The sequence below is a fragment of the Molothrus aeneus genome, chromosome 7 (genome assembly GCF_037042795.1).
Source record: "Molothrus aeneus isolate 106 chromosome 7, BPBGC_Maene_1.0, whole genome shotgun sequence".
NCBI lineage: Eukaryota > Metazoa > Chordata > Aves > Passeriformes > Icteridae > Molothrus > Molothrus aeneus.
The window spans coordinates 19,661,388-19,676,206 of record NC_089652.1 but is presented as its reverse complement, the minus strand read 5'-3'; the positions used below and the strand labels follow the sequence as shown (position 1 = coordinate 19,676,206).

General features: G+C 37.4%; 1 protein-coding gene across 1 annotated transcript in view; it reads right to left on the bottom strand.

The window, feature by feature from the left end:
* Nucleotides 1–14,819, bottom strand: part of LRP2 (LDL receptor related protein 2) — a 110,872-nt gene that overhangs the window by 28,197 nt on the left and 67,856 nt on the right. Inside the window, exons 41-54 of the mRNA XM_066553177.1 lie at nt 14,516–14,674; nt 13,313–13,602; nt 12,109–12,312; nt 11,499–11,741; nt 10,763–10,888; nt 8,949–9,068; nt 8,010–8,141; nt 6,938–7,139; nt 6,190–6,485; nt 5,173–5,689; nt 3,308–3,460; nt 2,687–2,857; nt 1,171–1,394; nt 583–760 (exon numbers count right to left, since the gene is read on the bottom strand). Of these exons, the coding sequence (XP_066409274.1) occupies nt 583–760; nt 1,171–1,394; nt 2,687–2,857; nt 3,308–3,460; nt 5,173–5,689; nt 6,190–6,485; nt 6,938–7,139; nt 8,010–8,141; nt 8,949–9,068; nt 10,763–10,888; nt 11,499–11,741; nt 12,109–12,312; nt 13,313–13,602; nt 14,516–14,674 (3,015 nt within the window). The remainder of the gene's footprint in view (nt 1–582; nt 761–1,170; nt 1,395–2,686; nt 2,858–3,307; nt 3,461–5,172; nt 5,690–6,189; nt 6,486–6,937; nt 7,140–8,009; nt 8,142–8,948; nt 9,069–10,762; nt 10,889–11,498; nt 11,742–12,108; nt 12,313–13,312; nt 13,603–14,515; nt 14,675–14,819) is intronic.

The following is a 14,819-nucleotide window of genomic DNA, read 5'->3' as shown; positions in this document are numbered from 1 at the left end:
ACAAAAAATTTCACTAGAGATTATCATTATATCACTGCTTCAAAAGGCAACCCAATAAGCACATCTTCCTCATAGGCTCCAGGGTGATCCATCAGTACAAGAGCTCTTATATCACCATTCCTCTCCCTCCACTGCTGTCTCAGTAAAAGGGGTTAGAAATGCACCCTCACATCAGCTAAATGGCTTTCCTGGGACACTGGCAGACAGTATATTTTTGGCAGAAACAGATACATTGTAAAAGATGTTTAAAAATATATATAAAATAAAATTCCAGGTTTGAGAATTCAACAAGAAATGTTTTTTGGAGGTACATGCTTCTAACAACCCAAACTTTGCTACATCAGCGATGCCTATAATAGAAAGAAAAGTTAAAAAGTACTACTTAAGGAACCAGCCTAGAAGTACTCTTCCAAAATGAAACCCTGTCTTCTTGTTTTTTCCTAGTTTTCTCTCTGAAAGCATGTCACAAATTCATAATGAGAACAGAAGGAAGCCCTAATTTCCTGCCCTTTTGAACAGATTAAACTGTAAAACATAGCCTTAAAAACACATGGAAAAAGGGATGGTGAGACACAGACTTACCTCTCAGTGTCTGCACAGAGAAACTGGGTGCTAGAGCACATTGGAAGGCAGTGGGCTGTATTGCCAAACTGTATGACCATGAAGTTATCAGGACATTCACAGGAAAACCCCTGACCACCAGCTTTTATTAGGCAAAGATGGGAACAACCACCATTATTGGTGCCACAAGGATTATTAACTGGTAAAATAAAAGAGTAAATATTACCATACGTCGTAAATTCCAGAACACAAATGTTTCAATCTATGATAGATTCCTCTAATACTGTTTTGAAACCTTAAATGTAAGAGGTTGAAAACCAAAACCTAGATAAGTAGACATTTCATGAGAGAAATATGTGTCATTTCATGTACACAAAATCTATGCTATCAAGCAATGATGTTTTAGAAACTAATTTAAAATTATGCATTAGCAGTTATTGCTTTTCAAAGAAAGGGCAATTCATAAATGTAAAACTAGATGCCTACATTTAATCTGTACCTTTTATTCCAGTCAGCAAAGGCAAAAGCTGAGTGCACTCAGAGTCCTCTACAACTAGTCCCCAAATAACAGCTGACCCTCTAAATGCAAAGCTAATTCTGTTTTCTCACCAAATGGTTGTCTGTATGGATGGTAAACATGGATGTCAAATGGTCTGTGTGTGGTATTCACAAGAACAGTCCTTTCTGATCCATCATATTTATTTCCTTTTTCAACTGTCCTTGTGTTCCAGTCAGTCCAATATATTGTGTCTTCAAAAACAGTTATTGCAAATGGATGAGATAGAGTCCCATCATACACCGTGTGACGATGATGTCCATCCAGGTCAGAGTACCTTCACAAAGAAAAATTTGTGCAAAACATTCAGATAAATGCTAAAACTTCTTTCCAGCTTTTCTCTTCACACATTATGTATGCTTATGGTCCTTCATTATTGGTGACCAGAAACATGAAATGTAGAATTGCAGCTTCTTTATGCCTAAAGACAGATGACCATCCTCAGCAAATTCATTTCAGTATATGGAGGAAAGTAAAACAGGCTATTTCAGGGAAATAAATGGAATAGAGTAACATCCACTGAACTGTACAGCCCTCCTGAAGCACATTAGCTAGAACAATGAAATTTTGCACATTTATTGCCTTAACAGCGAGTTATTTTTGTCACAAAAGAGACTAGCTTGCCTAGATGATTCAGACTGCTAATAATGAAACACTGAAAACAATAATAGCCTTCCTATATTCCTAAATTTTACATTTCTTTCTGATTTAGAGCTTCCTTTGCTGAGCTATCTTTGACAAGATTTTACATTTTTCTATACCTTCCCCATATATGGGGAAATTATGAAATACAAGAGAGGAGAGAGAGAAAGAGAAACATACATATAATTAACTCACATTTTTAAAAAGACATCTCTAATACTTTATCATAGAAAAGGCTACCAGAAGAATTAATAGAGAAGAATAGAAGTAAATACAAATATAAATCTAAATGTGCAGGTAAATATGAATACAAATATGAACACTAACATAAATACAAGTTATTGGTTTCAAAATATTTCAGTATTATGAGTTTCAAAATTTAATTAGTCAGATAACTATTACTTATTTTTACTGCTATTTAGGTGGAATTTTCTTGTACTAGAAGCAATGTATAGATTTTTCTTGATTGACAAAAGAATCCCACTTGCCAAGAGGAAATCCCATATCAAACTTATGGGCATTCAGACATCTTCTAAAGGTTTGTATACAACTTATTAGCACATACCTAGTTTAGTTACAGCTCAATTCTCATCTATAACCAAAAACAAGAGAATCAAAAAATAGGGAATTTATAGTCAATTTTTCTTTGGTTCAGGTTGCATAACTAGACACAGAGAAGTTGCATCTTTTAGTACAGAGTGTGAGCTTTTTCACTGTAATTTTTCGACAATTTTCACTGAATGTAGCAACTCAGTTACTGTGTCATCTAATGATCCATATCATCTACTACTCCAGGCATTTTGACTCCAATTTTCTATAAAGTCAGTGGGCAGAAGTATGTATTCTTTTCACAGAACCAAGAAATTCTCCCAACACAATCTGACATGAGCGATCATTTGGTTGTTTTAATATTTCCTGTGTACATACTCAATATAATTTAGATGGGCATCTGTCCAGTAGAGCTTGTCATTGGTGTAATCTATGGTAAGTCCATTGGGCCACTCTAACTTTGTAGAGATGATTACAGTCTTCTCCTTGCCATCCATGCCAGCTCGTCCAATATAGGCTCGATCTGCCCAGTCTGTCCAGTAAATCTGTCTGTTCAAATGAATACCTAGAGTTAGGATTGTTGAAGTAAATACTAGAAGCCATGCCTCAAACATAGTATTTCCTGCCAAGAACTAAAGCAGAGATTGACAAAGAAGAAAGCTAATATATTTCTTAGTTTAACTGCTACAGCAGACAATCGTGCAATCACAATTTAATTCAGTCAGCCCCAACACCTATCAAACCATACACACTTCTACCACCCTTTTTAGCCTTGCAATCAGAACTTTCTAGTCCATGTGGAACCAAATTCCATTTTCATTGGTAGCTGACAGCCATGCATATACACCCACAACAGGCAAGCTGCTATTTCTCCTAAGCTGCAAATAAGTACTAACACCACAGAAATCTAAATGCAAGCAGCCCAATTTTACTTCAGATTTTCAGAATAGTGCAAGATTATTTGCAAAATAAAGGAAAAGGACTCTTGGAAAGTCATACCCATATTTCGGATGAACAACAACTGCTCTGGGATACTGAAAGCAGAAAGTATTGTTGGCATCCACACACCGATCCAGCAGTTTTTTCCGGAATCTTCCATCAAGTTCAGAGACATAGAGACAATCTCGGTAGGCATCCACCCAGTACAATTTTCTGAAATATTTGAGAGTTAATTTATTAAATATTTTTCCCCCTTATTTTGCTTCACAGCAACTTATTTTTTTTTCTCCTAGAAGCAATGCAACCACTGCAAAGGAACATATACTTCATTGACATCTCTTCTACACCATGCTCCAGGCTGCCCTTTTCACTTCTGTTTTCCTTGTAACCACAACCAGTGGTGCCAAATTCAAACTTGCAGGTGCCCAGTTGAGTAATAATATGCCATTTGCCTACAAATTCCTGAACCCCTCTTCCCTTTCTTTCCTACCAACAATGGCCAGGAGCAGGAAAACAGACATGCAGTGCAATGGACTGTGACCAGGGCTGTAAGGCATTGTAGAGTATCCTCAACTGTTCCATGCTGCCACCTCTGCTATCATCAAAAAGCTAGAAAAGTCCCAAGTAGTTTCACACCCTAATTTAAACTTCACCTTGAATTTTCTAACACTTTTATTACTTTGCCTGCGAATTACACACAGCTGTAAGCCAAGAAATCATACAAGCAGAAGCGATGATTTTTTTAAAGCATCAAAGCAAAGCATTAAATTCAATTAGAACTACTGCAGAATCCTTTGAAATTCTCTGCAGAGCTGGTCAGCTCCAGCATCTACACCGTCATTCCAGAAATAGCCTGACAGATATAATTCTGCCTACACCACCCTAAGTAGCACCATTCCCACCAGGGAGGAGGAGAAAACAGTCTTCTCCAACCCGCATCTCATGGCAACTTTTAATCCTCTCTGCACAGAAAACAAGCAGGAAAATTCAACCATTGTACGGTTCTTCAGCCTGCCTGGAACACCTAAAAAAGAACTGACTGAAGACATAACTAATGGTAGCTGAAATAATTCAAAAGCTATATTAGAAATGAAGCTGTAGGACCAGTTCAGCTAAAATTTGCCTTTTGCTTCATCATCTCTCCATGATTCATAAAACATTTGGGGCTGCCGGCAACATTAATTATCATTAGTTTAGAGACAAAGTGGCTTAAAAATAAAAACTATTACCTAGATATAGTCATATAAACACTCTCATATAAGTTCCAAAAGTGACTTTTTGAACAATTCTATTTGGTTTACAGTCTGATCCATGTTATTTAAACTTTTCATACTTATATTACTGCACTTGGAAAGCAAGAGGAAACACAGCAAGACCACTGTCACAGTGGCCACCACATAATGACAGAGGTTCTGGGGCAGTAAATCAGACTACTTTTTGAAACACAGCAGGCAACTAAAAATTTACCATATTGAGATGTGTTTTCCAATTACCTCACCCATATGCTGACCTCCTGACAGAAAATTATGTGGGTCACGTTGTTTGAGCGTGTCAGTTAAAGGTGCATTTTTTAAGAGCCAAAGACACATGCTCTTCACACTGGTAGAGGAGCTAAATTTCATTAAGGCTTACTGTTACTTACTCCACTGGGATCTAGAACCTGCATGGCGATCCCAACAACTGCTAGCAAATGATCAATGGGAGAGCAAGTCTGACAGAACCTCAGTATACTACATATCAGAGTAATTTAAGTATTAGATGCTAATAAACAATTTCAGAGCAGTTGTGTAATACTGCATCCACAACCCAAACTATTTCACTACTCATCAGGAATTCCATGTGGAGTGAGGAAAAAGCCCTAAGATAAAATTCTTCACACATCATTTCTTCAGTAGCTCAGAAAGACAAAAAATGTATTTTCTTACCTGCCAACCCAGTCAACAGCGATACCTTCCCCGTTGGGCACATCATCACTTATCACTGTCTCCTTATTTGTCCCATTTAGGAACATTCGTTCAATGACATTCCTCCCCACATCAATCCAGTATAACCTCTTTTCCACCCTGTCAAAGTCCAGTGCCACCACATTTCTCAGTCCTTGCAAAATGAGAGAGTAAGACTGGCCATCTGCTGTGAGATTTCTCAGATAGTAACGGTTGCTAAAAATAAGGTATGGGGAGATATTACTATTTTGCCGGCAACTTTTTCCATCAGGCTCCCGGATATAGCCTGGGGCACACTTACAGATGTAGGAGCCAGCTGTGTTCTCACAAATCTGGCTACATACTGATGGAGTTTCATTGCACTCATCAATATCATCACAAGTCCGTTTATCAGACATAAGTTTGTATCCGGGATGACAAGTACAGTAGAAACTTGTCTGTGTGTCTGTACAGTCATGATCACATCCACTGATTGAAGGGTCACTGCATTCATTTACACCTGGGAAAGGAAAGGAGTTCTGTTCAAGGAGCCAGCTAGCAGAGTAATAGTGCAGTCACTTTCCAATGCCCTCTGTCTCTCTCTCCTTGCTACCACCTGAAAATGCTGAATGTGGATGTGGGCTGCTGTAATAAAGGAAAAAAGTAAACAACACAATCTAATATAAAATTATTCTACCACCTCTGAAGTCTGTCACAAAAGACCGAGTGCAAAGTATGGGCTATGGCATATTTTGGAAATGCAAGAGCAATGTGTAACAATGTATAAAATACATTTTGTTTGTATCATTAGCTCATCCACACAGTCAGTTAAAGCAGCGCATGATAAGTATGACTTAACTAAAGCAAAAACATTTAAAGTTTACATTTCTTATAATTTTAATTTCTGAGGAACAGCCATGGAATAGATATGATTGGAATTAAGGAATTGTCTTAAGAGTGTATTTTATCAAAGGTGCCTAAGATTTTTAAATTAGACAATACAAATAAATGTATACATACCACATCCTTTTTCATCACTGTTATCTAAGCAATCATCCAACCGATTGCAGACTTTAACCAGCTCAATGCAGTTTCCATTGTCACATTTAAAATGATGGGGAGAGCAGGTTGCTTCTGGTGTACTACAGAGATGTTCCAGCTCATCAGATTCATCACCACAGTCATTATCCCCATCACAGATGTAGGCTTTGGAAATGCAGCGCCCATTCTGACAAGTAAACTGGTGCTGTTGACACGGTTCATAGATGCATCCTCTTTCATCACTGCTGTCACCACAGTCATTCCGCCGATCACACCTGAAGAAGAACGAACACTCTCTTGAAATATAAGAAGGCAATCACTGTCTTCAGGGCAGATGAATATATACACTCTCCCAATTTCCAAAGAAGGTTGGTATTTTTAGCTCCCATAGAAAAGACTTTCAGAAACTGGGGTGATATTGTATAGTCTGATCTTGTGAGTCCTGCTAATATTCCCTGTGTGCATTACAAGCTAGACAGAATCACCACAGGAGTCGTTACTAGTGACAATAAGACGGATTAAATGCTAATGGTGAGCAATAGGAATATTAACAGAAAATTCTAGAGCTTTTTCAAGTCAAAGCTAAAGCACAAATGCAGAGCATATAAACAGTTTCATTACAACATGTATTTCTAATTACAACTAAATGGTGTGAAAACAAGGTTAAATTAGCCCTTCACAATTAGCAATATTGAGAAGCTCTACAGCTGCTTGGGAAGTTACAAACCTGTATGTGTTACGGATGCACAAGCCATTACTACAGGTAAACTCATTTTCTGTGCAAGATCTTCGTGTGCAGTTCTGGTGTTCATCAAGAGCATCACTGCAGTCAGCATCACCATCACAGACCCATGCCCGAGGAATGCACCTCCTGAGGGGAGGTCGGTTGTTGGCACAAGTGAACTCTGCTGCTGTGCAGTTACGGTTTGCTGAAGGAAAAGCACATCCACTAACCAAGTTACACTCTGTGTATGTGACACCCACCTTCACCACCCACACAAACAGCTTGGATACCCACCCATAATCCACAACAGAGCCATGTCCTGCTGCACATGCAGAGATAGATACCACTGTATCTTCTCACTGACAAACTGCACATTGCCTTTCATGGAGGCTGAGTGGGAGCTAAAGCATTCCTTAGGCAATCCTGACATGTGCAGAAATCTGCATCTTACTGGATTCTCAAATAAACTTTTTCAGCCAGATTTTCTGGGAGCTGAACAGCCTCTATTCCCTATTTTGTTCAAGGTATTCTGTGCTCCAGGGAGCAAGCAGAGGTAGAAATATTACAGTTAATAAGGGCAAGGACTACAAGTATAACCAGCTATTCTTGAAAGAATCAAGAAGCAGGACCAGTCTTGGTGAACCTCCTTCCCTTTGTTCACCTTCTGAACAGATACACTTATTTTGTTCACTAGTTTTTAAAGATTTTAAGCCACAAACATGTGGTTATTAATATGCACAAGGTGCGGTGCATGATCACTAGGGAGTACCTCCACTGAAGCTGCTCCAGCTGCCCAGATCATACACACAACCAGGTTAATTATATCTCCATTTCAACTCAACAATTCAAAGAAGAGTAACTGCAAAATTAAAACAATGTTTTTTGGGGTTTTTTTTACTAGTAAAATATTCAATTTTGTTTCAATATCATGAAAAGGATGGTATAGAAAGACTGTACCTCATGCTTAATGTGCACCTTTTATGGGGTAGAAAAATAGGCAGTGTTTGGGGGTTGGTTGTTTTCTACAAAACATCTGCAGGACAAGGTGCAGTATCTACTTGTATTAACCACCTACCACAATTATGTCTTTGATCCTCATCGCTCATATCCCCACAGTCATTATCACCATCACAGATCCATGTTGCTGGGATACATCTGCCATCATCACATCTGAACTGGTCACTCGAACAAGTCCTCATTTGGGGCACTTAAAAATGAACACAGTCCTATGTTTGTTAAACTAACCTGCACTGCCATGAAATCTACTGAGGACTAGTTCAGGCAGAAGCTTAGGACAGTGAAATGTAAAATCAAAGCTTAATTGTAAAATAGTTAATGTATAAGATGCAAAACATTTTCTTAAGCTAAAGATGCAACTCCAATAATGTGCAAAGCAAAACCACAGAAGAATCTTTCCTTGTGTTATTCTTACTTTTACAATGAGAATAATAAATATGTTATAATATCAATTGTCAGTGAGTTCAGTTAGCTCCTTCTCTTCTTCCCTGGATATCACTGTCCTTTTTTCACCTCCTACCCTACTCCTCTGCTTATTCTCATCAGCTTCTATTGAACATACAGGATTTTTTTACTGTAATACTATGATACCCATATACCGTGTCAACACCATTCCCCTCTGCATCCCACATTCCTTTTTTCCCCAAATGTAATACTGCATGCACACTTTCTGAACAGCATGGCATCTGCTTTTATATGCAAAACAATACCAAAATACTTGTTATTTTTTGCCATTTGATTCACTACCATCATAGTCTTACAGGGATAGGAGATTATACATTAAGAGTATTACAAACAATCAGTTGTTGCAACTAAAAACTTCATATTTCATAGACAGCTTTAAGGATTTAAAACTCAAATTACTCAGTTTAGCGAGAGTGAATAAAACCCAGAAGATACTTATTTTCCACCTAGTCTGGATTAAAGATTCTGCCTACAAGACAAAGTATTGATTTGCCATAACCCATCATGTTGTATCTTCTGAGTGCAGACTTACCACAAGAGGCAGGTTCATCAGAGCCATCAGCACAATCTATTCCTTGATCACAGTACCAATGGGCAGGAATACAACGTCCCGATGTACAACGAAACTCACTATTTGTGCAAGTCAGAGAGACTGGAAGAAAAAACCTATGCATGACTTCTTTTTTTCCCCCTACCTTTCCAACTTGTTTTAAGTTGCTTTTGAGTCCATGTTATGCAAAAAATATTACAGTCCCCGAAAAAGAAAGAGAAAAAATTATGCTAGGAAGGATGACTTTTCTCAGCCTCTCTGGAAAGAGTTCATTGTACAAACCAGCTTGATATTGGTACACAAAAGAATGTGCTTGATTTTCTCCCTGGGCATACGTATCAGCTAGTAAGTAGACAGAATTTGCCCTGGAAATAAGATTGCATGCAGCAACTGTAGATATATTCTACATCTATGCTTGAGATTTGTGCACAGGAAAATGACCAATTCCAGTGCACTCATTTCTCCAGTGCTCAAACCAGGAATAACGGACTCAGTGCTCTACAGGAAATCAAAATGTGCACTAAGGAAGTAATATCTCAAGGTAGAGAATTTTCCTTCCAGCAATTTTTCTTCACTTGCTGGTAGGAATCTTTCCTTACTGGCAGTGAAGAGCAAACCATAACACTGAGTAGTTCCAGCTCAGCATGCTGTAAGTACTCTCTGCACCTCAGCCAAGCCCCTTGATCCTGGCATGTATAAAGGGTTTTGACAATTTCTTCAACAGTTACCAATACTTTCCTGTACCCTCTGATGGTGGATGGTTTCAAAATACCAGAAGGATTAAGTCTGGCCTTTTAAGTTGCTCTTCCCTGTGCCTTTAATGATGGAAAACAAAGACAGTTAACTGTTTCTCATTAACATCTTGGTGTTTCTTTCATCTCTCATTCTCTCTCTCCCTCTTCCTTGCCCTTCACCACTTCTCAATTTATGTAATTCAGCAGGGACATAAACAGTAGAAGGGACAAAGCACACCTTTGACAAGTAGAACAAGGCTCACTATAGCCACATATTCTTGACACATTGGTGTCCATAGATAAAAGTGGCCCCATTTTGGCTACAAAAATTGAACTCATATTTAAAAAAACTCTGGCATAGTTAGTTCAAGGCACATACCTTTAGAAAAAATAGTGAAAGCAAAAATTATCTACTCAGACAATACTAAAACTAAATCATGACCTGAAAATATCCATTATATTTTACAAATTGATCCATAGTATTTCATACGGGAAAACTACTACCTAACTTCTACCTAATAAAAATGTCCTAGCAAAGTTAATCTGGTTCGTAATTAAGGCTGATTGAAAACTAGGCACTTCCATATCATAACTGGAAGATACAAGAATCAAATCAAGATAGAAGACACAAAATCAAATAAAGAACATATCATATGCTAAAGTATAACCACATGAAAGAGCCAAAAGTAATTTGAGACCATAGACAAATTCATTCAGTTAGAAGGAAGAATATTTCAATGTTAAAGTTATGGAAAAAGACAGCTCCCTATAATACTTAACTGCCAAACACCTTGTAAAACAATAAAGAATACAGACCAAAATAAGCAAAAGGAACAATCTTCAAATGCTATATTAAAACTCTGCAAAATTTATCATCTTTTTTATCCAATGAAAGCATTATTTAAATAATTATAATACAACAGTATCATGTATATATAACTTCAGTATTACAAAAGTAGATGCTTTGAGAACAGTTGGAGTTACATTAAAAGAAAAGAGCAGTGGAATAAATTACAGAACTATCAGAGAAATAACACAGGCCCTTTAACTCTCTTAACTTACCACAGTGAGTAGGACTCTCATCACTCATATCTCCACAGTCATTATCACCATCACACAAGTACGTTCGAGGAATGCAAATATTTGTGCTTTGACATTTTGTAAAACCAGACTGGCATGTACGCTCCGCTTTAAGGAGGGAGGAAAAAACCAAAAGTGCTTTAGAGCTATTTTAAACACTGTTATGCCGTTATTTTCATGAACTGCAAAAGTAGCCAATATTGAACTAATCACAGTTTACATCTTAAAGAAAACAAACATAACTGATAACTTTTATAAGGCAAGTAATTTTAAACTGTGCCATTACGGGATCCCAATATACACTCCGGATTACTAAATATAGTATAATTAATATAGCATGACACAAAGTAAAAGGCCACTGTCAAATTCCAGGCTAATCCTGCAAAAACATAAACCCTGAATCCAAGTTATCTGAAATAATATTTTTGAAATGTTATTCACAAGAATTAACATTACATACTGCATGAGCATTTGTTGCTTCAAGGCAGACTACTTACAGCAACATTTATTATGTAATATCTTAGGGTGTTCCAGAACATGATTTAGCAACTCCATTTGCTTCAAACAGCACTAAACAGTATGTAATGTAAATTTAAAAAACTTTTGTCCTTCTTGCTGGTTTTGTCAGATTTCTTCACATAAAACCACATTTCCCTCTTCCTTTGTCTAGAGAGTCAGACACCAACAGGCACTAGGTACTAAGTAAGGCTCAACTTACGACAATTCCTCTCATCTGATGTGCCATTGTCATAACAGTTGTTTACTCCATTGCAGACATACTGAAGGGATATACACCTTCCATTATTGCAAGTAAATTCCGTGTGGGAGTCACAGGTTCGGAACAAGCAGCCAAGCTCATCACTGTTATCTCCGCAGTCATTGTAGTGATCGCAGCGGTAATGATAGGGTACGCATCGCCCATTGCCACAGGTAAAAGCTGTTGGCTGACAAGTATGGAAAGCTGCAGAAAATAAAAAAGAAAAAAAAAAGTGGATAAAACATAATCTAAGTTCTCTGACAAAGTAACAAGTAAAATCACAATATTTTTACCTGCCAGAGCAAACACAGCTGCAAAACGGACTGCATGAAAAGTAAAATACATATTTAAATTAAAAAATTAGAAATCACCTATACATGACAAAAATTCAATACTACAGTGCTTCTGCATTCTAAAGCAAACCACTAGTCTTTCAGACCTCAAATCTGTGAGCAAGCGAGGGATTGTATCTAAACTACAGCCATAAGATCGATGAATATAAAGCCATAAAAGTGACTAGAGAACAGGCAAGCAGAGTATCCATTCTAAAGCAGCTATTTTAAATGCTTACCACACACACTTTCCAACTCATCACTGCCATCACCACAATCATTGTCATTGTCACATTTCCACCGCTCAGAGATACAATGTCCATTAAGGCATGTGAAGAAACCAGTATCACACCTGGTACCATTATCCACAATACAGTGCTTGTTGTTATTGGCTAAATACCAGCGACCTTCAGAGGGGCACTGACATTCTGCACCAGCTGGACCTAAATTTATGTTTGACAGATTAAAAAAAATTAAAATAGGACACAACAAAAAGGACACAAATTTAACATTGATGTTTCATATAGACTTCCATGAAAGTGTTCACAGCTGCAACACTGGAAAAGGCAAAGCAATTTTCATAATTCCTATACAATCCATTTGCTTAGATAGTAGTGTGGTGACTTAGCCAGACTTTTATCTCAGTAAAGCATATGCAAACCCATTAAAACCCACAAAAGTTATTTCAGAGTTCTTTAGAGGAACTGAGATCAGAATTTGGAGTATCTTAGTACTTGCTTGTTGTCCAAATGCCCTTAGTGGCAGCAAGATGGCATGTTATGCTTTAAAATATCACAGCTATATCCACTGAGACTTTATCCCTCAAAATCAAAACAGGTGTTCAAAATTTCTTGTAATAGACAAACTGCTCTTCTCAAAATTAATGAGAAGTTTGAGTTGTTTTCAGGCAAGATAGATCTTTACTGGTATTTAAGATGCTACTAATGAAAACAGGCACTGAATTACTTTTTCAAAGTCAAGGATCACAACTTTCAAAAATCTACAACACATGAAACAGCTTTGTAACACTTATGTAAAGAAATAGCAACCATAAATTTTTAGAATGTCTTGTAGGAAACATCTGATTAATAAGAGCATATACTCTTAAGGTAAGCATATCCTGCAGCACTCACTTCATATTTCACCCAAGAAAAGTTTAAACCCCAGAAAAAAATGGTTTGGCTTAAGTTTGGTTTAAGAGAAACCCATAATTTTCACTTGTGAGGATTCTCAGACAAGATTTCACAACCCCTAGGTGTGTTTGTGAAACACCATGATCTTAAATGGCAATTATTTTGATTGCATTTATAAATAAAGTAGATATTACAAATTTGTGAACACTAAGGAATATTTCAGCTGTCCCCATGTGACTAGAATTGTTATAATCTAAAGTCTAATACAGGCAGGAGTAATAGCTTACAGTCATCAAGCATAACAGCTTACCTGGTGCACAGATGTGACTGCAGCCACCATTGAACTGGTTGCAAGGGTTCATACACTGCTGCTGCTTACTTTTTGCCCAGACATGAATATCCATTGGTCTTTGTGGAAGATTCATGATCATTACAATCTGATCTGAACCATCATACTTATTAGCTCTGTAAATGCTTCGTGTGTTCCAGTCTGTCCAATATATGTGCTGATCAAACACTGTCATTGCAAATGGATGCAGAGCAGTGCTAACAATTACCTCACGATTTGTACCACTGAGAGAGCATCTCTCAATCTTCTGCCTACAATAACAAAGAAATTATTACATCTTAAAGTCTTTTAACTTATGTATAAAACCAAGCTCTAATTAGTCTGGCAACTGACATCCAGCATTTCAGTAGTGTTCACCAATATCTTGGGTGCTGCTTATGTTCCCCCAACTCCATTAACTAGAGTTTGAAACAGAAAAGTGTACGTTCCATTTGACATCCTGAATTCCTCTTAAAACAGACATCCCATTACAAGTGCCTTGCCCTCCTGCATGCAGATAAATCCAACAGCCACCTTCTTCCCAGAAGATTCCATAGAGACACAGGTCATGGGATTTATATTACACTACAGAGAACACTCTTCTGATACAAAAAAAAGTCTGAAAAATAACCTCTATGCTGAAGGAATCAGAGGGGAAAGGTCTGATTGCTGCAGTGGTTTCTCTGAGACCATGGGTAAATTTGAATGCTTAGAAAACAAAACCATTTTTTAAAACTTTCCTGCTGATGGAAGAAATTCTGTGGCATAAATTCAAGGTAGAGCTCTGCCTGGTAGGCAACAGCAAGAATATCAGGCCCAATTCCACAGGTGATAGGCATTAACTATGAACAATGAATACTGTAAAATGCGTACTGTGATTGTATTTGTTGGAGAAGACACTTATGAAAGTCCTGAATTGCATGTAAGACAAACAAACTGACAGCGGGTGCAAGTGCATAAAGCAGAGAACTACACTGTGACATAATATAACTTCTTATTGCACAGTAGTTTCACAGCAATATTAAAACTTGACATTGCATTGCTATTAAGTAACTCCTAACATTCTATAATGTCGTGCCAAATTCAACTGAAATGCTGAAAATCAGCTAAGAAATGAGGAAAAATAAATAGAGCTATTAAAATATTAACTAAATGTAAACCAACAAGTGTGTTTTCAATACATACAGATTTGCATCAGCCCAGTACAGCTGCTGTTCTTCATAGTCCAGGGTAAGTCCATTTGGCCATACTAAGTTTGTGCTCACAATGGGTGTTCTGAAGTTTCCTCCAAGTGTAGCTCGTTCAATCTTTGCATTTGAACTCCAGTCAGTCCAATACATATACCTGTCAATAACAATTATATTTTCATAAAACAAAACTCACAAACTCTGCTTTTGGTAGTATTTCCACCCTCATGTCCCTTACTGAAGTGTACATTGCAAAACTACAGGAAAAGATTTTCCTCTATTTTGGCTCACATTGACGAGGG